This window comes from Capricornis sumatraensis, chromosome X, assembly GCF_032405125.1.
Source record: "Capricornis sumatraensis isolate serow.1 chromosome X, serow.2, whole genome shotgun sequence".
Lineage (NCBI taxonomy): Eukaryota > Metazoa > Chordata > Mammalia > Artiodactyla > Bovidae > Capricornis > Capricornis sumatraensis.
In genome coordinates, this window is record NC_091092.1 from 18,374,934 (window position 1) to 18,401,775 (window position 26,842).

Below are 26,842 nucleotides of genomic sequence, written 5' to 3' on the forward strand. Positions count from 1 at the left end.
ACAAAGGTAATATCTTTATCTTCACTTTTCAGATAAAAGCGCACACGGATACATAGCAGCCCATCCTTCGGTAAGTGAAAAATTGAAAATGGTCTTGTATGATTGGTATTTCTGGTGGTCCAACAGAATATAATTGTGCAGGACTAGTTTTTAAATACACATAGAGTCTTTTAAAAATAGTTTAAGAGGTATAATTTAGAATGATAAAATTCACCCTTTTAAAGTGTACAGTTTGATGAGTTTTAGTAAATGTATATACCTGTGCCACCATCACCATAATCCAATTTTAGAACATTTTCATCACCCATTAAGGTCTCCTAAGTCTGCCTAGAGTTAACCCCATCCACCCCACCCTAGCCCTAGGGCATCACTAATCTGATTTTATGGATTTGTCATTTTGGACATTTCACATAAATGAAATAATATAGTATATGACCTTTGGGGATTGACTTTTCTCACTCAGCATATGACCCAATTAAGTAAGTCTTATCACTGTCTCCATTTTACAGATGAGATTCAGAGAGGTGAAATAACTTGTCTAAGGCCATACCACTACATCTTTTGGTGTCACCTGTTCCAACAAACTGAGATGAAGTGGGTAGGGGAAAACTAAAAGTCCCATAGATAGTTTTATCAGAGAAGTGACTGGAAAATAAGAAACTTAGCTCAAGGGCCTTGAAAGTGCTATAGTATCTGAAAGAATACTCATACAGAGAAAATCGTCTTAGACAAGGCTTCTCTTTGTATGAGTTTCATTTTGAAAACCTGATAGAAATAATTTCCTGCCTTGTCTGCTTCCTTAAGAGTGAAATATTATAATTAGCATTAGTGAAAGTTTCCTAACTGCTTATTCAGAGTCATGGATAATCAAGCTAATTCTTCCTTTTATAAAGGACAAATGCTGGCCTGCTTGATGTCACCCTGGGCAGTCAGTGTGACAGCAGTAAATCATTACTGGTGAAAATTAAAGACTCTCAAATAATATGGCAGTTCCTCAAAAATTTAGAAGAAAATTACCACATGAATCAGCAGTTCCACTTCGGGATATATACCCAGAAGAACTGAAAGGCGAGTCTTGAGTAGGTATTTATACACCCATATTTATAGCAGCAATGTTCACAGTAACCAGAATGTGGAAGCAATCCAAGTGTCCATCAACAGATGAATGAATAAACATTGTGGTATATCCTTACAATGGGTTATTAATCAAACTTAAAAAGGAAGGACATCCTTACATATGCTACAACATGGATGAACCTCTAGGACATTATGCTAAGTGAAACTATCCAGTCACAGAAAGAAAAATACCATGATTCTGCCTATATATAAGGTACCTAAAGTAGTCAGTATCATAGATACAGAAAGTGGTTGCTGGGTGAGGTAGAAATGGGGTGTTGTTTAATGGGTACAGAGTTTCAGTGATGAAAAGAATTCGGGGGATGGATAGCAGTGATGGATGCACAGCAATGTGAATATACGTAACTCTCCTGCACTGTACACTTAAAAATGGTAAATTTTATGTTATGTCTATTTTATCACAACTAAAGAGAAAACTTAAAAGAATAAAGGCTCTGGACATAAGTGTTTGGTCTTTTCCTCCACTTCCAAGCGGAGGCCACTTTGGGAAAGTGGCTTGATTTCTGTGACCCTCTCTTTCCTCAGCCTTAACTGGGAATACTAACAATACTTGCTGCCTAAAACATGTGTGACTATTGAATACGATAATGCATATAATATACTTAATACATTTCCTAGCACCTACTACGTCTTCATTAAATGTAAGCTACTACTGCTGCTGCTTTTAGATGGCAACGAGGATGAAAACTCATTCTCTCCACACGTGAGACTTGCATGAGGCCCTGGTACTGGTGCCTTAGCTCAGAATTCTCACAACAGAGCAGAAGGGAGCCCTCCTGTTCTCACTGCTCATTGCCCTCCTGCTGCTGCTTTGCTATGACAGCTTCCTGGACTCCACTGAAAACAGCACATGAAGGAAGATGCTACCAAAGTGGGAAAGACAAATGCCAACCTTCCATCATCAACACATACTTTACCTCCCTTGATTTAATTACTGTCATTATTGTGCAATACAAGATAGATATGTTGACAAATAGTTGTTATCTCTTTAGGGAGGTCAGTTATTTTGAACACCAACTTCCTAGGATGGTCCATTGACCTTATTTTTAGCTTACTTCTATTGGCTTTACTTGTAGAACTAAAACTAAATCTATATAATGTTCAAAATATTCCATCAGATTGGGAAAGAAACTGATGAATTCACTGTTGGAGTTAAGAACAACTGGATATTTACTTTTTAAAACATGTATCTATCAAGTGCCTCCTTGTCAAAACTAGGAAATTTAGAGCTCAGTCAAGTAAGGGAAGAGAAGTATGAACATAAAGAAGCACAGTACCATATGGATCATGTTACACACCATAAAATATTTCCATTTTCTATGAGAATTCAAAGAAAGGAGCTACCTTTTATCTGGGGAGGAATAAAGGAAGCAGGCCCTTTTCAAGGGCTTAAGCTCAGTGCCTAGTACAAAATATGCACTTGGCACATATTTTGAATGTTGAATTAGAAAAATGCTTCATAGAAAAGGTGGAATTTGAACTCGATCCTAAAGTTCAGATGCGTTTGGATCTGTGAAGATACAGAAGGGTTTTCTTGGCAAAGGGAAAGCATGATAAAGGGCAGGGTAGTGAAGAGAGCAAGGGGACAAGGGGGTATGAGTTTGAATGAAGACTGAGATGCAAGAAAAGGAATCATAGGAGTTCAGCTTTGAAAGGTTGGAGCCAAATCATAGAAGCCCTTAAACAGCATTCTAAGGAATCTGGTCTAAGTAAGTGTACAGGGGGAAGCCCTTGAAGTTTTGTGGAGCAAGAGAGTTAAGTTATTAAAGCTTATGAAGGGTGATTTGATCACACATGTTCACAAGGAATTAAGGACAGAAGGTAAGACTGGATGAAGGGAGACCGACCGGAGAGATATTGCAGGCATCCAAGGCCAGAGGTGATGTGGGCCTACGTGAGACAGTGGCAATGGAAATGGAGATTAGATTTAAATTCCAGAGATATCTAGGTTACTAATTAGATGTTGGAGGAAAGGTTGAGGTCAAAGATAATTGCAGGTTTTGCATGATATGTGGGTGGCCAAAAAGATGAGGACATTATCTTCCAGGAGGTACATATTTCTGTAAGAAGATGCTGAGTTTCCCATCAGGCAACTTGAGTTCAAAGGGCTGGCCAGATTCCCAGATGGAGATAATTGATTAAACTACTTGACTAAGGGTGGGTTTCTATTGATCAGATGAACTAAATTTGGAATCTTAAGGTCACGTTGGATCACTTCTTTGGGACTCAGTAACTTAGGACTGGGGAATTGCACTTTATGTACTTTTTATGATTTTAGGGGAAGATTGTACTTCACTCTGCTTGTGCTTTTGTTGCATTAGAAACACTTCCAGTAGACCTAGCTATCCTATAGGATGTGACTTCATGGGATTGACTACGCCTTCCAGACATAGCCTGAATTGTTTACAAGTTTCAGCATCTTCTAGTAGCCTGGATGGGAATCAAAATAGAAACAATGTTGTAGTGACTAAATGTGTTAAACTAATGGCTATATAATTAATATGGAGTTAATGATGCCTCCCATTGTTGTAGGAATCTGATTTGCTTCTCACCCATCACAGCTTCTTTGGTATTAGTGTTATTAAACACTAAATATTGTTCAGGGACCTACTCTTCAGTCTGAGGCTATTTTGACATTTGTGTATATTTATTGTACTATCAGGGCTTCCCAGGTGGCGCTAGTGGTAAAGAGCCTGCCTGCCAATGCAGGAGACACAAGAGATGCGGGCTTGATCCCTGGGTCAGGAAGATTCCCTGGAGGAGGGCATGGAAACCCACTCCAGTACTCTTGCCTGGAGAAGCCCATGGATAGAGGAGCCTGGAGGGCTGTAGTTCTTAGGGTCCCAGAGAGTCAGACACAACTGAAGGTACAGCGTGCACACACACACATTTATGCCATATCCAGATGCATGCTCTTACCCTTAGGCACAAAATAGCCCTTTTCTTGTTGATAAACTGTCAGCAGTCAACACAATGATAACCTGCCTGGTACAAATTCAGGGCTTTATTACCAATTAATTTGATTTTTACAATATATTCATTGATTTAAAAAACATTAAAACTCAAAAATGTTACATGAATAGTTCACTGTTTGTGAGCTCAGTGGAAAATGAAAGGAATTTAAACAATCTCATGGTGCTTAAATCCTGACCTGAATTTATCTCTGAGTGTGGGCAGGTCCAGGCCACCAAACTGCAGACAGTTCTGCTGACGTGTAAAAGATGAAATTCCCTCCTATCCCTACGTGCTTAAATATCTTATCTCCCTTTTCTCATTTCTGTAGAAAAACAATGAATAGTTAATACCTGGTCTTTGTTTTTATCCTAAGAGTACAAAAACAGCATCAGAGCCTCCTTTGGCTCCTCCCGTGTCTGAAGAAGAAGATGAAGAAGAGGAAGAAGAAGAAGATGACAATGAGCCCCCACCAGTCATTGCACCAAGACCAGAGCATACAAAATCAGTAAGTCCCAAGTGACTGTTTCCAAATGATTCAACAGATGTCCTTTGAAACAATCCTGGAGTTCAAAACTAGTTGATGGCCCAGTATCTATTGAGCATCTGTTTTCCCAGAACTAGAATGAGTGAGTGAAAGTCGCTCAGTCATGTCCAGTTCTTTGAGACCCCATGGACTATACAGTCCATGGAATTCTCCAGGCCAGAATACTGGAGTGGGTAGCCTTTACCTTCTCCAGGGGATCTTCCCAACCCAGGAATCAAATCCAGGTTTCCTGCAATGATAGTTCAGTTGGTAAAGAATCTGCTGTGATGCAGGAGATCCTGGTTCGATTCCAGGGTCAGGAAGATACCCTGGAGAAGGGATAGGCTACCCACTCTGTTATTCTTGGGCTTCCCTTATGGCTCAGCTGGTAAAGAACTAGAATATAAGATACAAATTTGGTTGGGGCTACTGTTTGAAGATACAGATTAACACATGACAGTGAGAGAATAATACCAAACAATATATAAATAAGTGCTAAATTTTCAAACCATGGCAGAAGTTAAGCTAGAGAATGAAATTCATGGGAATCACATAGGAACTATTGCATCAGCAGAGGAACCAAGACCACAATTAGCACAGCGTGTTTGGGGACCTCAAAAGACTAGCGCCTGAGAGCTTTCAAGGGCAATATACTTGAAGCTGTGTAAAGTTCTTTTTTTGAAAGAAATCAGTTGTCTTTAAAAGCTTATTAGAGGCTGAGGGGCAGGGTGGAGGGAGGGATGAATAGGTGGCACACAGAAGATTTTTAAGGCAGAGAAAATATTCTGTATGCTACCATAATGATGCATGCATGTCATTACGTTGTTTAGTCACTCAGTTGTGTCCGACTCTTTTGCAACCCCATGGACTGTAGGCTTCCAGGCTCCTCTGTGGGATTTTCCAGGCAAGAGTACTGGAGTGGGTTGCCATTTCCTTCTCCAGGGGATCCTTCTGACCCAGGGACTGAACCTGTGTCTCTTGCACTAGCAGGTGAATTCTTTCCACTGAGCCACCAGGGAAGCCCACATGTCATTATATACTCATCTAAACCCATAGAATGTACAACACTAAGAGTGAACTATATGGTTGTTGGATTGAAAGTGATGAACAATGGGGTACTTGCATATCATAATTCTATTGATCCAGTCTGTGTGCGGCCAAACATGTAATAGCCCAATGCTACCTTTATTATAGTTTGCTCTTCTAGTTCCTCCTGCTTGACTTCTGTAGGTAAAAACTGTTCAGTAAATACCTCTACAGAAATTGATACTCCTGGAGGCTGCCATCTCATATACAAGATGATGGGATACAGAGAAGGCATTTCTGGAAAGAAAGAATCAAGGGGGAAGGTCAAACATAAATTTTGAGAATTAGAAGAGAGATAGCAAGTATGCTGCTGCTGCTGCTGCTGCTGCAAAGTTGCTTCAATCGTATCCGACTCTGTGCGACCCGATAGACGGCCTCGTACCAGGCTCCCCCCCGTCCCTGGGATTCTCCAGGCAAGAACACTGGAGTGGGTTGCCATTTCCTTCTCCAATGCAGGGAAGTGAAAAGTGAAAGTGAAGTCGCTCAGTCGTGTCCGACTCTTAGTGACCTCATGGACTGCAGCCTACCAGGCTCCTCTGTTCATGGGATTTTCCAGGCAAGAGTACTGGAGTGGGGTGCCATTGCCTTCTCTGGATAGCAAGTATACTCAGACCCTAAAACTTTAGGAAGATGATGTAATTATCTAGGATTATACAACTACTTAGTTACAGAATTTTCACTAGTATTTGTATCACCCACACTCAGTGATTTTAGATTAAAGGGACATTGAATTTATTGTTATTGTTGTTCAGTGACTAAGTCATGTCTGACCCTTTGCAACTGCATGGACTGCAGCATGCCAGGCTTCCCTGTACTTCACTATCTCCCAGAGTTTGCTCAAATTCATGTCCATTGAGTCAGTAATTGAGTATATTAATGATCTACAAAAATTGATACTTCTAGAGTCATAATTGTAAAGGATACATTTAATAATTATGAAAGTACATGATAATAAATCATTGTGTGTATGTTTTTAGGAAAGAATGAACCACATGTAAACTGTGGACGTTCAGTGATTCTGATGTGTCAATATTGGTTCATCAGTTGTCTTTAACTTGTAACAAAACCTTTTGTCTTTAAGATCTACACTCGTTCCGTGGTTGAATCAATTGCTTCACCAGCAGCACCAAATAAAGAGGTCACACCACCTTCTGCTGAGAACGCCAATTCCAGTACTTTGTATAGAAATACAGATCGGCAAAGGAAAAAATCCAAAATGACAGATGAGGAGATCCTAGAGAAGCTAAGTGAGTTTTTTTCTGCCATCATCCATTTCTTCATGGGAGCGTTTCTTATAAACCACTTTGAGTGGGAATTAAACCTTTAAACATTTGATCCTGCTTATAGACTCCCTGACGTCATGAGATAAACAGTTTGAGATGCACTGTGTATTTTAAATCTCCAACCCCCCTTACTCCTAATTACACAGAAACCAAATATTTTCACTTGAAAAAAATCAATTTAGGGGAAAACTTCACTAAATGAATTAAGCAGTAAGTTTTATTTTAAGATTATACCTCCTCCCAAAGAGATGAAACAGTCTGATGAAAAATATCCTATGATCATACCCTAGGGGCGCCCACCTGATCAATCATGATAGATAATTCAACCTCAGAAACCAACACAGTCAGTCAAAATGGGCAGCCACAATAAAATAGCCCTTTCTCTTAATTTAGGTACATTGCTATGTGGACAGGAAGTCAGGGCAAGCTGATGCTTTCAACCTCCTCCTTGCAGTGTTATTAGTGTATCCATGCTTGTGCATACACAGTTGCTCCATTTTACAAAACACTTCTTTTCCAGTTACCTTTCTGGGCCAGAAAGATTTAAAAAAAAAAACAAATTCTCTGTTGAAAAGAGCCAAAGTTCTGTGAAGCATACTCATTAAACTCATACTTCAAAAGCATCTAACAGATTGCAAGTTTTCTGCACTTTGTGCCTTCGATCTAATTCCTACTCATCCTTCAAACCTCAGCTCAAAAGATGCCTCCTCAGGAAAGCTGTCCTTTTCTCTCTCAGTATGAGTTGAGGGATCTTTTTACTGCCTTTATCATGCGATGGTTTGATAGCATCACCGACTCAATGGACATGAATTTGAGCGAACTCCAGGAGTTGGTGAATGACAGAGAAGCCTGGCATGCTGCAGTCCATGGGATCTCAAAGAGTCAGACACAGTTTAGTGACTGAACTTTGAACTATTGTAGCAAATAATCCCACTGTACTTTGTCTTCTTCACTAGACCAGGAGCTCTTTAAAGATGAGATTGTGTCTTCTTTTCCCACATGTCCAGCTCTAATAAAGTGCCTGGTACATAAAAGGACTTAATGGATGCTATTTGATTGAATGGGTGAAAAAATGAGCAAACAAGTGCCTCTTCACCGGGTTCCTACTTGTCTGTTCTATGCCAGAGTCTTTTGGAGGAAACAATCAAAAACAATTTCCTGATATTAAGAAGCTTACAATTTTATTTGTAAGATAAGGTTTAATAGTGTGACACAATTAAAGAATAGGACGCCATCTTGTTCATGCAACAGTCCTTCTAAAAGAACTCAGAAAAGGAAGAGAGCAGTGCAGGCTATAGGTCACAGGAAGACTCTGCAGAGGTGGTTGGAGGGCCAGTTTGCCCTCCAGGGGACATTTGGCAGTATCTGGAGACATGTTTTTTCTCGCAGCACAGGAAATGCCACTTGCATCTAGTGGATAGAGGCTAAGGGTGCTTCTAAACACTGTAATGCAAAGGATAGGCCTCCTTCCTTTCTCCTCTGCAGCAAAGAATTATTCAGCCCCAAATGTCAACAGTGCTGATGTTGAAACATTCTGAGACAGAGGTATTTGGGAAGGCTAAGTTTCGGGTTACAGTAGTCAGTAAGTACTCAGAACTGGAATTGAGGGTTTAGCCAACTGACTTTACTGTACATGATTAAATATACCTCTTTAGTGCTGATACCAACTATTTCCTGAATAAAAGCAGAAATAATTCCCATTTACTAAGTGCCTTCTCTGCTGGCCACTTTACATACATTATCGAGTTTAATGTTCACCATAATTCCTTGTGGTAGATTTTCCTAGCCTCATTTTACAGATCAGTGAAAGTAAGCCTCAAAAAGCGAAAGTTACCAGATCACCAAACTAATGCATGTTGTACCCAGAGTTGAAATGCAAATCTCTTTGCCTTTGAAGCTTGTATTATTTCCATTGTTCAGTTTACTTCTGCATATGCCAGCTGTCTGTTTGTATAAAAGGGATGAATAAAGGAAAGAATTGCCTGGATAATTTCAGTTCAAGTATTCTTGGAATACTTAATGCCTTAGTTTTCTTTATTTTACACGTCCTATTATATCAGATTTTAAAAATATAACAGCTTTGCTTTAGTAAAAATGATTATTTGATACCTATTACAAATCTCAATAGATTTGTAATGTAGGCACAGCCCATGCCAAAGTGAACTCCACTATAAGTGGGGAAAGTGGGAAGGGTGGCCTCACCTTCAGTCTCAGGAATCTGATTACTGTGAGGTGAGTAGCCCAGACGACAGAGCTGTCAGGCTGTTGTGAGGGCCAGCCCTTGGAATCATTCATTAATGGCTGAAATGAACAGATCATCTTTCAGTTTTACACAGATGGATAGCCTGGGCCTGGCTTGTTCATTGTGGTCTGGTCTGAATTTGATGGAAAATAAAGAAACCCCTACATTTTACTGAATTTTTTCAAAAGGTGCTGACTGTCAGCAGAATTGTGCAATCCTAGAAATTGGTTTCGGACTTCCCTCTTTTGGGCCCCACAAACACCTCCTTCTCTCGCCACCCCCTCCCCAGCTGAAATTCCCCACTGAAAATTCTTTTTCTTAATTTACCCTGAAATAGAGCCAATATGAGTTTAGAGAGTTCTTTTGTTTTTTGTTTGGTTGTTTGCAGAAGTCAAAATGTTCATTATGCCAAAGAGAAAATCTTTTCATGGATGGACATCTTAGTTTATTTTATATGTAGGACAATACATTGATTGACTTTTCTGTCACTGAAACCACATCATGAGCCCCATTTTTAAATATTAGTATTTAGTGATTTCTTAAATCCTTGTCCTTTAAAGTGAATGGTTTGTTTCTCATTTAGGAAATTGCTCTGGTTGGAAGTTTTTCTGGTATTGCTATCATTTTTTCCTTTTGATTTTGAGTAGCTGATTTTTATCACTTTGTGCCTATTGTGTCACAATGTTTTTTTAATCCTATCTTTAGTGTAATTTATGAATACAAATTATAATGGCTCTGATGAAAGAGGTCACCGTAAAAGCTTGTTTTGTAATTCAGAATTGTAAACAAGGTTTCCTGTTCACTCATTTTGCATCAGTAGATGGCAGCACACACTCTCCTGTGACTGATAATGGACCTGGGGGTGCCATTTTATTTGAATAGCAGTTAAATTCAGAAGCAGGAGCACATCAAAATGGCCATTTTTTGGTAATTCTTATGGGACTTCCTTGATGGCTCAGCTGGTAAAGAACCCGCCTGACAATGCAGGAGACCTAAGAGATGTGGGTTCAATCCCTGGGATCCCCTGGAGAAGGAAATGACAATCCACTCCAGTATTCTTGGCTGGGAAATCCCATGGACAGGGGAACCTGGTGGGCTGCAGTCCATGGTGTTGCAAAAGAGTCAGACACGATAGAGCATGTGCACACATATACACACAGTCCTTATGAAAGTATTCATTCCCAGTTTTTGTTATTGTTGTTTTTATCCTGCATACCACAGAAATAAAAGTTGAATCATTTACTACCATAAAACCTTGTTAACTAATGCCTACCAATTGGATTTGGTCATAATTCAGACAGTGGCTTGGGCTGAAGCTTACTTACTTTTGTTCCATCTACAGAAAACAGTTTGCTCAGCAACGTATAGTATAACTTTCTTAGAAGACTTTAAACTATTAATAAAACTTTGGTTTGAAGTGGCTTTAAAATCATTTCATTAAAAAAATTAAGTTCCAGGTCCTTACTAACCATTAATAGCTAGCTTTAATAAAAGTAGTTCACAGTGTAATAGAAATCTGGGAGGCAATTTGAAAAATGAAATAGCAACTCAGGAACCATTAAGTTGGTGGTAGATATAACTCAAGTAAAATACATCTCTGTATTAAAATATGGGGCATTTACAAAATGAAATTCCTAATTTTATTTGCTTTTAATTCAACAGATATTTATTGAGTAACCAATGTATTCCACACACAGATTTATATGAAGAAGCACTGGGGATACAAGATGCATAAGACATGGCTCCTGTCCTTATGACACGATCTATAAGGGGATGTCAAATACAGATATAGATAGAAGGATGATAGATTAAGTACAAAGAAGGAGAGCAAGAACAAAAGCAAGAAAAAAGCCGAAGTGTCAGAAAGAGAGAGAGAGAGAGAAGGTGCAAGAGTAGTACAGAGAAGTTATTGACTTTACTCCAAAAAATCAAGGAAGACTTCCTAGAAGAGGCTTAACTGAAGCTGAGTTGAAGCTGCATAAGAACTTGCCAGGAAAAAAACTTAGAAGGACATTCTAGGCAGAGACTAGCACACAAAGGAGGTATAAAGGCATATGCTTGGGAATGTTAACTCATTCAATACCACTTGAATATAGAATTGATGGTAGATGTTGATACTAGAGTTTTAAGAGAAGAAGCTAAATCACGTAGCAGGATCTGATCATGAGCTGCAAGTTGTTCATTTTGGTGAGAGCATAGGGTTCTAGTCGGGGAGATGAGATGGAGAATGATGCAGGAGCCAGATATGAAGGACCTTGGATTCCATGCCAAGGAGTTTGAGCTTTACCCTGTAGGTGTTGGGGAAGGCTCCAGGAACCCTGAACCGGAGAATCACTTGATCAGATCTGTACTTAGAGTATCCTGATAGAGGTGTGGAGCCTAGACTGAATGGGTGGAGGCTGAAAACTTTGAGTCCAGTTAGGAGGCTGTTGTATAGTTCAAACAAAAAGTGACGAGGGCCCAACTAAATCAGTAGTAATGAGGAATGATAGATTCAAAAGGTATCTAGGAGGTAAACAGAGATAGGCCCAGGACTCAGTAGAAAATTCCATGTGGGGATGAAGGTAAGGAATGAGTCACGGTGATTACCAGATTTCTGACTTGGGCTCCTAATTCGTGGGATGGTAGTACCATCGACTGAGATTGGGAATACAAGAGGAAAAAACTTACAGTAACTCACATATGGTAAGTCTTCTTTAACCTAACTGGAACATGGACTTGCTTGTCTTACAAAAAAACGAACAACAACAAAAACCTAACCACCATGGATGAACAACCCATGAGTGAAACATTTATTATTTTTTCAAGTATACGATGTACTGGTAATTCTGAATTAAATTGTTCACTAGCCCAGAAAGTAGGTCATGTCTAAATTAGTACAAAGTATTACCTGTAGCACACAGTTTAGCTCTGGAATACAATTTTTCTTGTTCACATTCATTTGGTTAATGGATTCAGTGAAAACTATTGTTCTGGGCACTGAAGTTACCAGAATGAAAAGACAACGTTCTGGCCCTCAGAAAGCAGCATGTTTGGGGCTTCCCAGGTGGTGCTAGTGGTAAAGAACCTGCCAATGCAGGAGATGTAAGAGAAGCGGGTTTGATCCCTGGGTAGGGAAGATCCCCTAGAGGAGAGCTTGGCAACCCAATCCAGTATTCTTCCCTGGAGAATCCCAGGGACAGAGGAAGAGCCTGGCGGGCTACAGTCCATGGGGTCACACAGAGTCATACACGACTGAAATGACTTAGCCACACACGTCTCATTAGAAGGATCAAAGAAGAATTCACAAGGGATAACTTGATATTATACTTACATAATCAACAGGAATTCATGGGCTTGATAAGAAAGGGAAAGAGGGAGCATGTCCAAAGACCAGAGCCTTGGATAGTGATGGTGTTGCTAGGATATAAAGTAGGAAGGTTGGAGAGGAGAGGAATAATATAAGGTTAGACTTGAGTGGGTAGGAGTTAGATGCTGCTCGATGGTAAAGGGCCTTCTATGCCAGATGAAAAATTTGAACTTGATCCTGTAGTAAGGAGGAACTTTTGAGGATTTATGGATAATGGAGTGAAATCACTCTGAAGTAGGCTGACCTTACATCTCAGTTTACCCAAGACAGTCTTGGTTTATGAATTATATGGTTACCCTATTCCAGAGGCATTGTGGAAAAAGAATTAGAGAAGGCAGAGTTTGGAGTTAGGTAATGACTAGCACAAATGTTTGAACAATAGATATTGAGAGCCTAAACAATCACAGTGGCCATGGGCATGAAGAGGAGAAAATGGATAAGAGTGACAATTAGCAGATAGACTCCATAATTAGATAATGTGTATAAATCTTTTTTTTACTGATTCCACACTTCTTTGAATAGGGGCCATGTTAGTAAGATATAACTTAAAGGTAATGATACTGATGTTTAAGATAATTTAAAAGTACTGATACTGATACTGAGGTTCAGATAGAGAAAGGAGAGCTGAAAGTATCCAGATAAATGATTCCCTTCAAAGTTGTCCTCTTGCAAACTTATTCCCATGATGCTGCTATGGCACAGAATTTTCCTGTACCTATTTGAGCATTGCATTGAAGAGTCAATGTCACTTCCTTTAGATTCATTCTGAGTAGTGGCAAGTATTGATCCTCTGAGTAGTGGGTATGATATTTTGAACTTGTAAAACCAGTATTTTTTCCCAGAGCCAAATAGGATAAATGAATGGTTTTCTTATGTGGTTTGTCAACTTATTCCACAATGTTTGAAACAAAAACAGTAAATAGATAAGTGCTTGCCCAGGGATGAATTGGTAAGCACAGAGGGAATCTAGAGTGACTGCTAACCCATACAAGATTTCTTTTTAGGATGTTCTAATATCAGATTATGGTAAAATTTAGTAAATTTGCACAAGCCTAAAGGTTTACTCAAAGCCATTTAATTGTGCACTTTAAATGAGTGAACTTGATGGTATGGAAATTATATCTCAGTTAAACTATTAATAATGTTTTGAATGCTAGCAGGGTCCTAGGTTCAAGGATGTGTAGAGATTTTTAGGATTTTATTTTATAATTATACAATTTTTTAATTGAAGTATAATTGTCTTACAATATTATATTACTTTCAGGTATCTGGGGATGTATGTTTTTTAAAAAAAACACAAAGCCTCATTACTAAACTGTGTTCTTTATTAGACCCATCCCCATCCCCCACTGCCCTTAGTGTAGTACTGGGTACATATTAATTGCTCAAGAGATATTTATCCAGTAGAACTGAATGTGCTGCAGAATTGAATGTACTCAACTTCACTCTAATTCAGAGAAGACAGTGATTTTATTAAATACTGTGTTCAAGTCTTTAGATGTTTTTATCTCCTAATCTACAGTATCCTTTTATGAGAACTTTTTTAATAAATGTTGGGTTATGATTTGTTCTTTTTGTTGCCTAAACATCATCAATTTTGAGTATAAGCATCTGGGTTATTACTACTAGTTTAATTACTATATTACTGTTTATTACTTTAATAAAATGTATCACTGGCCATATAAATTTTAGAAACCACATGAGAATGTTTCTCTAACATTTTATTTGTTATTGGCTCTAGCATCTTAAATTTTAGTATTAAATAGAAGCAAATCAATCAATTTAAATGTCTCTCTCTCTCTTTCTTCCCTCCCTCCCCTCAGGAAGCATTGTGAGTGTTGGTGACCCAAAGAAAAAATACACAAGATTTGAAAAAATAGGTCAAGGGTAAGTGATTATATATATGAAGACCGTGTGTGCATGCATGCATGCATGTTAGCTTATATGAAAACTCCTGCCCCCTCTACATCTGTATGGATGTTAATACTTAAGATCCTGTTTCATTGTCAAAGTGTAAAGTGACAGGAGGTGGGGAAGATCCTTATCGAATGATCCAGAGATGGGCAGAGTTGACGGACTGAGTAAGGAAGAAATAGATTAGTATTTCTAATGGGATGGAGTTCATCATTTTCACCTAGTATGCTTATAAGAATGGAGATTCCCAGGCCCTGCTGCCAGAGATTTGGTTCAGAAGTCTGGAGTGGGGCCTAGTAACCTGAACTTTGGAGCCGTTTCCTCAAATAATCCTGACCCATCAGCTAGACCTGGAAACCAGGGGGTTAGATCATTCAGGGGAGCTAAAGGTGGGAGTCACCAGTTCTACAAGTCAGCTATAAATAGACATGTTTCTCAAGCCTCGATATGAAACTAAGCAGGAGTGTCTGAGTAGGCAACAGGGTTTGAAATAGGAAAATGTTTTGTTTAAAGAGAAATGAAGCATTCTAAAGGGGTGTCCTTAAAGGGGAAATGAGACAAGATATTGAGTTGGCCAACAGATTCATTTGGGTTTTTGGTAAGATGGTACACAAAATCCCGAACAAATTTTTTGGCCAATACAATATTTAGGTGTACCAACTCCTGTATGCCAGGAACCAAGATGGCACCCCAGAGGTCTCCTGACTGAGGCTGGGGCTGGGAAGAGAGGGATACTGCTGATGTACCTGCAAAATTGTGCTATCCCCTCAGCTAATGGAGTCTGTTTTCAGGTAAGAGAATGTAGGATTGCTTCAGCCACCTCACTGTTTTTCCTGGGATTCTTAGGTTCAGGAAATTATATATTGTATATAAGTTGAACTGTTTTTTGTGATTTTTATATTTTATTTCTTTCTCCCTCTGCCCTGCCCAACTTTTGTACTAACGTGTCTTTTGAAATTGCCAACTTATGTCGGGAAATGAGGGAAAGGATTCATTAGACATTTTGACTAGAGCGTAAGAGGGACACTAGGGGATTGTGCCTGGTGGGAATCAAGGTGAGAAGACCCTAGGAGGAAGGCAGAAACTCAGGGAGAAATATATGGCAATGTCTTCTTCCAATGGAAACTATAATGGTGATGCATTTGAACTTTCTAGGAGAGTAAAATGTATACCTGTTTGTGCTCTTGCTTCATTCCTCATCATTTGATGCCACTGGTATTCTCACTCACTCATTAAAAAAAAAAGTTTTGTGGTGTCTAGAGGTCCCCTAAAACTTAACAAGTCAAATAGTATTTCTGCCCATTGCTCTAGGACAGTGCTGTCCAGTAGAACTTTCCAGGATGGTAGAGATGGTCTACATCTGCACTGTCCTGTGTGGTAACCACTAACATTTGGCTGTATAAAAGTGAAAGTCGCTCAATCATGCCCAACTCTTTACAACCCCATGGACTATACAGTCCATGGAATTCTCCAGGCCAGAATGCTGGAGTGGGTAGCCTTTCTCTTCTTCAGGGGATCTTCCCAACCCAGAGATCCAACCCAGGTCTCCCACATTGCAGGTGGATTCTTTATCAGCTGAGCCACAAGGGAAGCCCAAGAATATTGGAGTGGGTAGCCTATCCCTTCTCCAGCAGATCTTCCCAACCCAGGAATAGAACCAGGGTCTCCTGCATTGCAGGTGGATTCTTTACCAACTGAGTTACAGGGGAGCTATGGAGCACTTCAAATGTGTCTAGACTAAACGAGAGTTATTTATTTACATAAATTTATTTGTTCATACATTTATTGAATACCAACTATGTGCCAGGCACTATGCTAAGTGCAGGAGAAACAGAGCTTGCTAATGTGGGCTCTCAAGGAACTTATAATCTATAGTGATGAATGCTTGTGTGTGTGTGTGTGTGTGTGTGTGTGTTTGAAGTCACTCAGTCATGTCCGACTCTTTGCAACCCCATGGACTGTCCAGGCTCCTCCCTCCATGGGATTCTCCAGGCAAGAGTACTGGAGTGGGTTGCCATTTCCTTTTCCAGGAGATATTCCCAACCCAGGGATCGAACCCGGGTCCCCCACATTCCAGGCAGATGCTTTAACCTCTGAGCCACCAGGGAAGCCCTGATGAATGCTTGAACAGGCTAAATAGGATACCTTGGGTGGCATGCCTAGTCAGTTCGCCAAAGTGTAGGGCAGGATTGGCTTCTGTAGCCATTATTTCCCACCTGAAGTTTTCCTTCTTAGCTTCCAGTGAACTAGTTTTATTTAAGTTAGGAAGCTATGCCTTCTCAAGTCCATGTATCAATACAAGCCTTAACTCACTTTCTTTTGGTCCAAAAGGTTAGCACCATAAGGCAGGTTAAAAAACATAATGTTATGTACTAAGGAAACTTGGAAGGGAAAAGTTACCTTTTAGATTTTATTTTAATTGAATTGGGTCTTTGATGGAGCTAACATTGCAAAGTGATACACAATCCATAGAGAAATAGCACTCCAGATCTTTGCTGTCCAGTATGGTAGCCATGTGGCTGTTGAGCCCTGGAAACGTAACTAGTCCAAATTGAGATATACTGTTATTATAAAATAGACACCTGATTTCAAAAAGTTGCTATGAAATAAATGATGCAAAATACCATAGTAATAAGGTTTATATTGATTATATGTTGAATTGATATTTTAATACATGTTAAGTAAAATATGTTATTAATATTAATGTCACCTTTAAGCTTTTTAAAATATAGCTTCCCCCCAAATTTAAAATATGGCACATGTTAATATGTTTAATGGACAACACTGCCCTAGTTGTAGGTTTAAATGGGAGCTTTTTGTTTGTTCATAAAGTGTTTTTTTCAGAGTTGTCTTTTGGGGCATGAAAGATGTTATAATTTTGTTTTGATTGCTTATTCTGACTAAGACGCAACCGAGCCAAAAACATCACTGAATTTAGAAAAGAAAAAAGTAAGAGATGGTTTCAAGTATCTCCCAGATACCAGGTAATGAAGCAAGACTGATTTCTCCAAGAACAAAGATTAGACTGCCAGGCTATTTTGCATACCAAAGAGATTTCCCCTCCTGGATGGTATTTGTGCCTCTAACCTCTGAAGGTGCAAAAGGAGAGTTCTCTTTTTCTGCATACCTTTGTAAAGCTTTTGCAATCTAAAATGAAAAATCAAAGCAGAAATCCTGCTTGCCACTGCAGAAAGATTTAACATCCCAACAAGTTCATCATTTTCAAGAATGATGAAACTGGCAGATAGTTCACTCACAGACCACATTCAGCTTTTAAATAAGCCCTTAGAGGGTAGGGAGTCTTTTTTTTGGGGGGGGGGTGTTCTCAATTTACCTAATTTTATTACAGTTATATTTGATTAGGCTTCATACTCAAAATATTAATTTGCTCTAACCAGCATTATTTTACAGGGAGGAGTTGAATTGGCCCCAAGCTATTTGGTTTTACATTTTCTATTGCCTAAATATTGATGGTTCCCCCAAACCTATCACTTTCTTTGCATTCTTTTTTTATTATTAATTTTAATTGAAGGATAATTGCTTAAGAAAGATGTGTTGGTTTCTGCCATACAACAATGTAAATCAGCCATAAGTACACACACACACACACACACACACACACACACACACACACACACATATATATGTATGTATCTCTCTTTTCTCATGAGCCTCCCTCCCAGCCTCCCCCCAGGACTCTTTTTGATTTATCCTTTTTATAGCCTTTTATTGTCTAGCACAGTCCTTTTGTACTTAGCAGATCCCCCTAAAACAGTTTTAATCAACAGCCAGAGTTCATTTGGCCAAGCTCAAAGATTTATATACTTTCCCCTGTCTGCTTTCCCCATTTCTCTTGATCTGTTTTTGCCCCAATAAATATTTGTTGAACTAATAAAAATGTTTGACTTTCTTCTGTCCTCTGTCTTTTTCTGAGTATATGCTTGTCTTTCTAGCTCCTTCTGTCTCTCTCTTTTCTTCCCAATGTGTCTTCAACTGTTTCTCATAATGACTAAATCAGCCTCACATTCTCCTTTGGCTGTTTGGCTATTTGTGTGTGTCACATGTCTGTCTTTTTTATCCATGTTAGCTTCACCTTCTGCCCATTTTCGCATACACATCCAACTAAAATGGTTATCATATAAAATCAAGATGTATTTACATAGCTATTAAAGATGTAAGCTAGTAACTTAAATCGATTTATTTAGTCTATCATTTATTTTATAAACTCATATTTTTCATTTTTGAGTAGATTTTTTGCTCTCTTAATTTTAAAGGGAATGAGCAAAATATTGATTTATTTCTCTCCAGACCAGGAAAAAAACACTTAAATTAATTTTCCTTTTACTTAAATTGCTCTCAATGGATTTTCCCATTAAATATTGACCCAAGTTAGATAAACTAGATTCTACTCTCAATATATGGGCTTCCTTGGTGGCTCACTGGTAAAGAATCTGCCTACAACTCAGGAGATGCAGGTTCAATCCCTGGTTGGGAAGATCCCCTGGAGAAGGAAATGGCAACTCACTGCAGTATTCTTGCCTGGGAAATCTCATGGGCAGAGGAACCTGGCAGGCATACAGTCCATGGTGTCGCAAAGAGTCAAACATGACTGAGAGACTAAACAACAGTAGTTATCAATGTATAGAATTTTCATTTTCTTTTCAAACTTATGGAGTTTGGTTTTTTTAAAAAATTGATTTGCTTTACCTACTATGATGGTTACATTCAAACCTGTGTCAGTAACCATTTGGTGCTAGGAATAATCAGCCCCAGTATTCCATTTTTAGCTCCCTGGAGCACAGCAACTTACTATTGGGAGCCAGATTTGAGAGGGACCTCTCCATTAATCACCCTCATCTACTTGCAAAATGAAAATTTTCCAGTATAGGTTCCTGCTCTCCCAGCATTCAGGCCTAGGGCCAGAGTATTAGACTTCATCTCTCATAAATCAAATTTCAGAATTGCATGTTTAATCATCTGAGGTCATAGCTGTGACTTGAAGGCTAAAAATGACACCATTTTATCAGATTTGCTGTGAAAAGTATGCTATAAGTGGCCACCAAATCTAAGTATTTAGGGCAGATGTATGTATAGTTTAAAAAGAAACAGAAAGAAAGAAAACAGGACTGGCACCCCAGAAATTGTCATTAACTTGACAATATGAGTTTCTCAGAAATATATCTGGTGGAGATTTAAGCATCTTCACTCTCTAGGATAGTTATAGAAAATAACTTGTTTAATAAATGAGGTAGGGTGAGACAGCAAAATGAAATATTGATTTTCAGTCAACAGCTGTCATTGGTTCACCTGTGCAACTCCTGAATAAGCAGTAGCTGTGTGACAGAGGGCTGAATCTGTGAACATGGCAGCTGTCCGAACAAATTTCTCATTAATAGATTTGAATTCATTTTAAGGTCTTCCCTTAAGTGGGAGTGCACTGAAAATAAACCGTTTTTCTCTTTCAAGTTTCTGTTTGTTTTCTCTTCAACATTTTAACAGACAAATATTTTTCAGGAAGCAGCTCAGAGGAACTGGTTTGGATCCAGTGTAACAAATAATGTGTTTCATTCAGCAAACTTTTGTCAAGGGTCTACTATGTAGAATGCAGAGTAGTAGTTAAGAACTAGGTTCTAGGAGTCAACAGAGACCTTACTAGCTCTCAGACATTTAACACAGAGAAATGGAGAGTTGTATTAAGAAATAAGCTGGACTGCCTCACTCCCAGATGCATCTACCTTTCCCCCATCTTTATCCACACACTCTTCTTTTCTTCACTGTCATCTCCTCACAAATAGCGCTCTGGCTGTTGCGGCCGTAACATCTTTTCTATGTCCTTCTGAATCCTACAGCTTAGATCTGCACGGGCACATCTACACCACTTATATCTTAGCTTGTTTAGACATATAAAATTGGTTGAAATTCTGAAATCCGTGGTGAAATAAAGGGAGACTATATGGAAAGTTTGAAGAGAAAGAAAGCCCAGATTCTGAAGTCAGAAGGCTATGGGCAGGGTATTTAGTTTAAGCACCAGTTCTCTCAGTCATAATAGGCAGAATTCACATACCTTGTAAGGTTGTGAGAAATGAATGAGAGAAGATATTTAAAGTACTTTGCACAGTACGTAGCACATAGTAAAGGGCTCCAGAAATGATAGTTATTTTTAGGGGTACAAGTCATACCCACAGTTAGCAAAATACAGTAATTATTGTAAATAATTACTAAGAGCTATGGGGACAGGGAGAAGGGGACAAATCGTTTATAGCCAGGGGACAGGTATGATGAAGAACTCTTCAAGGAGGATGTGATTGAATATTGGGATTTAACAAGTAGAGATTATAGCAAGTTTCAGTTGAAGAAAACCAAGTGAACACCTGTTTCAGACTGTAAGTTTCATTCATTTTGATATCCCTAGAACCTGCAATAATGTCTGGCATAGAGTAAGTATTCAGCGAGTATTGGATGAATGCATACTGAAAAGATTAGAAGAATTAAATCAAGAATTCCAATTCTATAGACAGAAGTATATTTTGGCAGGGAAGTTAACAGGAAATAATGCTAGAAAGGTCAGTCGGGGCTATGTTATGAAACAAATTGAGAGATATAAGCAATACCATGTTTTTCTTTGTTTGAGTTTAATTCTTTTAAGTAGGTAATACTTGGACATGATAGAAGATACAGAGGAGTAGACAGTGAAAAGTAAGTGTCCCTCCAACACTTTCCCCTCAGCCTCAGTCACCTTGCATGAAGAAAACTTCCAGAAAGAGGTTTTTTCCTGATTTCTTATATTTTCACAAAATCTCTGCACACTTACACAAACACATACACATGTGTACATGTGTGCTCATACACATCATATATGCTCAAATATTAGGTGACACTGTTTTTTGACTCACTTGAATACACAAAGTATTAGCTATATGAATAAATGTTGAGTGTCTATGACATTTAACCTGTTAATTCACCCTTATTTACATATTTAAAATTATATAAAATCATGTATAAATTAGAAGACATTTTTCTACTCTTAACATTTCACAAGCAGTATAATTCAAAATTTGCCCATGCATCTTTATTGTTTTTTCTAATCCCAGAGCCCCCTTTTTTGAGTCCCCAGCATTTAGCCAAGTACATTATCTGACTTCCATCTAAGATCTTTGAGAGAAAATATTTTTGAATCTACATATGATTCTGACCCTGGATATTTTATTCCTAGTTACAATTACCCATTTATATGACATTAAGATGATTGTCTTCTGAATCTATCCTGTAGGTGTAGATTTAGATTTTAACAATGTAACTCTATACTATAGCACTTTTAAAAATCTCTGTTACATTTTTCAGACTTACACAAGAGTAGAGAAAATTGTATAGGAATAGGACCTCCCATATTTTTATCATCCAAATTCAATATTTATTATGATTTTTAATATAATCACCATGACATTATAACATGTATAAAAATTTAACATCGAACACCCAGTTGATAATCAAGAGTTGGCCATTTGTCTCAAAAATGCAGTTTTTGTGGAAGGTCCACCTTCACTTATAGAAGTCCACTTTCATTTATGGAAAGTCCACTTTCACTTTCCATAAAAACCGCATTTTTGAGACAAATGGTCAACTCTTGATTATCAACTGGGTGTTTGATGTTAAATTTTTATACATGTTGTAATGGCATGATGATTATATTAAAAATAATAATAAATGTTGAATTGGGGTTATAAGAATATGGGAGGTCCCATACAATTTTTTCTACTCTTATGTAAGTCTGAAAAATGTAACAGAAATTTAAGTTGATTTATTTGTTCACATCCGGAGAAGGCAATGGCACCCCACTCCAGTACTCTTGCCTGGAAAATCCCATGGATGGAGAAGCCTGGTAGGCTGCAGTCCATGGGGTCGCTGAGGGTCGGACATGACTGAGCGACTTCACTTTCACTTTTTACTTTCATGCATTGGAGAAGGAAATTGCAACCCCCTCCAGTGTTCTTACCTGGAGAATCCCAGGGACGGGGGAGCCTGGTGAGCTGCCGTCTATGGGGTCGCACAGAGTTGGACACGACTGAAGCGACTTAGCAGCAGCAGCATTTGTTCACATCAGTATCCAAAAAGATTCACATATCACATTTGGTTGTGTCTCTTAAATCTGTGTACTCTAAGCAGCGGTACCCAACCTTTTTGGCACCAGGGACTGGTTTCATGGAAGATAATTTTTCTACAGACCGGTGGTGAGGGGACAGTTTCAGGATGATTCTCATAAGGAGCACACAACCTAGATCCCTTGCATGCACAGCTTACAGGAAGTTTGCACGCCTTTGAGAATCTAATGGTACCCACTGATCTGACAAGAGGCAGAGCTTGGGTGGTAATGCAAGCAATGGGAAGCAACTGTAAATAGAGATGAAGCTTCACTTGCTCACCTGCCACTAAATGTAATGAGCCAAAAACTGGTACCAGTCCATGGCCTAGGTACCCTGCTCTAAAGCATCTTTCTTTTACTGCTGCCATTTACTTACTGAACAAACTCATTAGCATCTTGTAGAGTATGCACTTCATGGATTTGTCTATTGGTTTTATTTGATTCCATTTACCTTGCTTCCATATTTCTTGTATTTCCTATAAATGGAAGTTAGATCTAGATGCTTAATTAAGCTCAGGTTCAGTTTGGGGTAAGATTTCTTTGTCGGTGGCACTCTGTGTTTTATTGTATATTATATAAAGAGGTCGGAGAAGGCAACGGCACCCCACTCCAGTACTCTTGCCTGGAAAATCCCATGGACAGAGGAGCCTGGTGGGCTGCAGTCCATGGGGTCACTACTAGTCGGCCACGACTGAGTGACTTCACTTTCACTTTTCACTTTCATGCATTGGAGAAGGAAATGGCAACCCACTCCAGTGTTCTTGTCTGGAGAATCCCAGGGACGGGGGAGCCTGGTGGGCTGCCACCTATGGGGTCGCACAGAGTCAGACACGACTGAAGCGACTTAGCAGCAGCAGCATATCAAGAGGTACAGTGTCTGATTGTCTCATGTTTTAGTGATGAGTAGATCAAAAGACTCACTGGGTGATTGTCCCCTCCAATGCAAATTTTGTCATCAGCCTTTCATCTAATGGTTTCGTCTATTGATGATTATTGCCCCAATCAATTATTTCATTAGAGGTTACAGAATGGCCATTTTTAAAATTTTATCATTCCGTCTACACTTATCGGTTAAAATACTTACGTTAAAAAGAACTTTGTCTCTTTAGCTGGGGAGTCTTTGGTTGCCCTGAAATATAGCTCATGAAGGGAAGTCAAGATAAATACTTAATTTTTAAATTGCCATTTTTCAGAATAACATGTTGGTACTCAAGCTACTTCCAAAGGTGTCCAATGAGAGGTATTTTGATTTAAGTGGGAGAGGGAAGTATTCTCTTTTATTTTTAAAAAAAATCTTTATAAACTTGTGGGTTTTTTATGTTTTCAGTCTGTTTCAATTCACCTATTACTGTTTTTGATGGTCAAACTGTCCCATCTTTACCTACTGGGATCCCTTTTCATTGCATTCATTTTGTTTTTTGGTTTATTTTTTAAATTAAAATAACTTATTGGAGTAAAATCATTTTATAATGTTGTTTTGGTTTCTACTATACAGCAAAGTGATTTCGTTACACATATTCATATATCCCCTCTTTCATAGATTTCCTTCCCATTTAAGTTACATTGTTTGGAAGTGGCCTTTAAAAAAGTTTGTTTTTATACCTAACACCTGCATTTATGAGGTCATTCCTTAAGAAATAGTGTACTTACATCCTTTCTTTCCAATTCTGACAGACACTCTTTATGAGCATCTAAAACTAGCATTGATTGAGAATATTTCCACTTACTGTGTCTCTCCTAAACGGTACTTTGTGGATAAAAATAAATGGGAATGGAGAATTATTACATTGCATAAATGATTTTATAAGGATATGAATATAAGGCCATTCCCTTTTTTTCTGAGGAAAAAATTGAGAAAGAACCCCTTACCTTGTATTTGGGATATATGGTGCATTTCTCTTTGTGTGTGTGCACATGCAGGCTGTGCATATATTTTTAACAATTTTAACACTGTATATCTCCTTTGTTATCATGTGCCTATGTCTTAGAGATGGCTCCATCTTGGTGCTCCATTCTTTTTAACAGATGCACAGTGTTTTGCTGTTTAGATGTACCAGGCTCAAATTGATAGACATTTAGCTTGTTTCCAATATTTTGCTACTATAAACAAATAAGTCATTTCATACATATGCAAGTTTATCATTAGGATGAAATCCTAAAAGTGGAATTGTTACATTAAAAGATAAGTGTATTTTTCATTTCCAAGTTGCCCTCCATAGAGGTTGTTCCATTTAACACTCCCACCAACAATGTATGAGGGTGCCTGTTTGTCCACACTCTCGCCAACTCACCATGTTCAAATATGTGGGGTTTTAGTACAATAATAAAAACTGTCCCCACACTGATTTTCAAAGGAAGAAATGTCTAAGAAAGATATTCTAACAAGAAATTATCTGTCAAAAGAGAAGGCTATTCTGAAGAATCCATTGGCCAATATAATCCATGTTTATATTATACCAGAGTATCTTTGTTGCATGTCATGTCTCTTTCATATATTAGATCAGCCATGCAGCTCAATTTGTCAGCAAGTGACAATGGGAGGATTTCTTGAAATCATTTTCCTCCTATGCATAAAGATGGATATCTGATGCAAAGAAATTTTTGTCTACCTCTGAATCTTTGCCAAGTATATCATTATATACAATAATGATATGACCAGTTCATCAGTAATTGCAAACAAACATTTTTTGGAAGCCCCCCAGTCCCCATCCCTCTAAATTAACTTTAGTTTTAGTGCTTAAGTAAGCAAATATATCACATTAAGTATTTTGCAAACTTATCTCTTCTTATTATTGTAACATGATGTTCCCATATGGAAGATGAATATTTTTGAAACTTGTTTCTTCAAGGACTGGATGAATAACAGCTTGCTTTGCAAATCTGACAAAGCAGTATTCAGCATAGAACTCAGGGATAAGTGCTGAGAGTAAAACCTCTGACTTGTTTTTCTTTGTTCAAGAAAATATTTGCAAGAGCAGAAGTGGTAACTTGAGGGCTTACAGAAGTGATTCTTTGGGTAAGACCACCCGCCCCCAAAGTATTTGCCTCCTCATTGGATCTATTCGGGGCTGTACAAGATAAAACACTGGTATGAGGAACTAAATAGATGCCGTCTGAGCTTCATAGTAGATTTTGTGATGAAGGGGATTGGAAACACGTTAGCATATGTGAAAACAGTGCTTATGGAGAAATGGAAGATGCTTTTTGTTCTACTTCAGTTCACATCAGTTCAGTCCCTCAGTCATGTCCGACACTTTGCAACCCCATGGACTGCAGCATGCCAGGCATCCTCGTCCATCACCAACTCCCAGAGCTTATTCAAACTCATGTCCATCGAGTCGGTGATGCCATCCAACCATCTCATCCTCTGTCGTCCCCTTCTTTTCCTGCCTTCAATCATTCCCAGCATCAGGGTCTTTTCAAATGAGTCAGTTCTTCACATCAAGTGGCAAAGGATTGAAGTTTCAGCTTCAACATCAGTCCTTCCAATGAATATTCACGACTGATTTCCTTTAGGATGGACTGGTTGGATCTCCTTACAGTCCAAGGGACTCTCAAGAGTCTTCTCTAACATCACAGTTCAAAAGCATCAATTCTTCGGCACTCAGCTTTCTTTATAGTCCAACTCTCACATCCATACATGACTACTTTGAAACACCAAAGCTTTGACTAGACAGACCTTTGTTGGCAAAGTAATGTTTCTGCTTTTTAATATGCTGTCTAGGTTGGTCATAGCTTTTCTTCCAAGGAGCAAGCGTCTTTTAATTTCATGGCTGCAGTTACCATCTGCAGTGATTTTGGAAACCCCCAAAATAAAGCCTGTTACTATTTCCATTGTTTCCCCATATATTTCCCATGAAGTGATGGGGTCTTAGATGCCATGATCTTAGTTTTCCGAATGTTGAGTTTTAAACCAACTTTTTCACTCTCCTCTTTCACTTTCATCAAGAGGCTTTTTAGTTCCTCTTCACTTTCTGCCATAAGGGTGGTGTCATCTGCATATCTGAGGTTATTGATATTTCTCCTGGCAATCTTGATTCCAGCTTGTGCTTCATCCAGTCCAGCAATTCTCATGATGTACTCTGCATGTAAGTTAAATAAGCAGGGTGACAATATACAGCCTTGACGTATTCTTTTTCCTATTTGGAACCAGTTTGTTTTTCCATGTCTGTTTCTAACTGTTACTTCTTGACCTGCATACAGATTTCTCAGG

General features: G+C 38.6%; 1 protein-coding gene across 4 annotated transcripts in view; it reads left to right on the forward strand.

Moving 5' to 3' along the window:
• PAK3 (p21 (RAC1) activated kinase 3) overlaps nucleotides 1-26,842 on the forward strand; it is a 92,973-nt gene that overhangs the window by 30,886 nt on the left and 35,245 nt on the right. For all 4 annotated transcript variants that reach the window (XM_068963368.1, XM_068963370.1, XM_068963371.1 and 1 more), the window contains 4 exons: nucleotides 33-70; nucleotides 4,466-4,597; nucleotides 6,783-6,948; nucleotides 14,399-14,462. In XM_068963368.1, coding sequence (XP_068819469.1) covers nucleotides 33-70; nucleotides 4,466-4,597; nucleotides 6,783-6,948; nucleotides 14,399-14,462 — 400 coding nt within the window. The remainder of the gene's footprint in view (nucleotides 1-32; nucleotides 71-4,465; nucleotides 4,598-6,782; nucleotides 6,949-14,398; nucleotides 14,463-26,842) is intronic.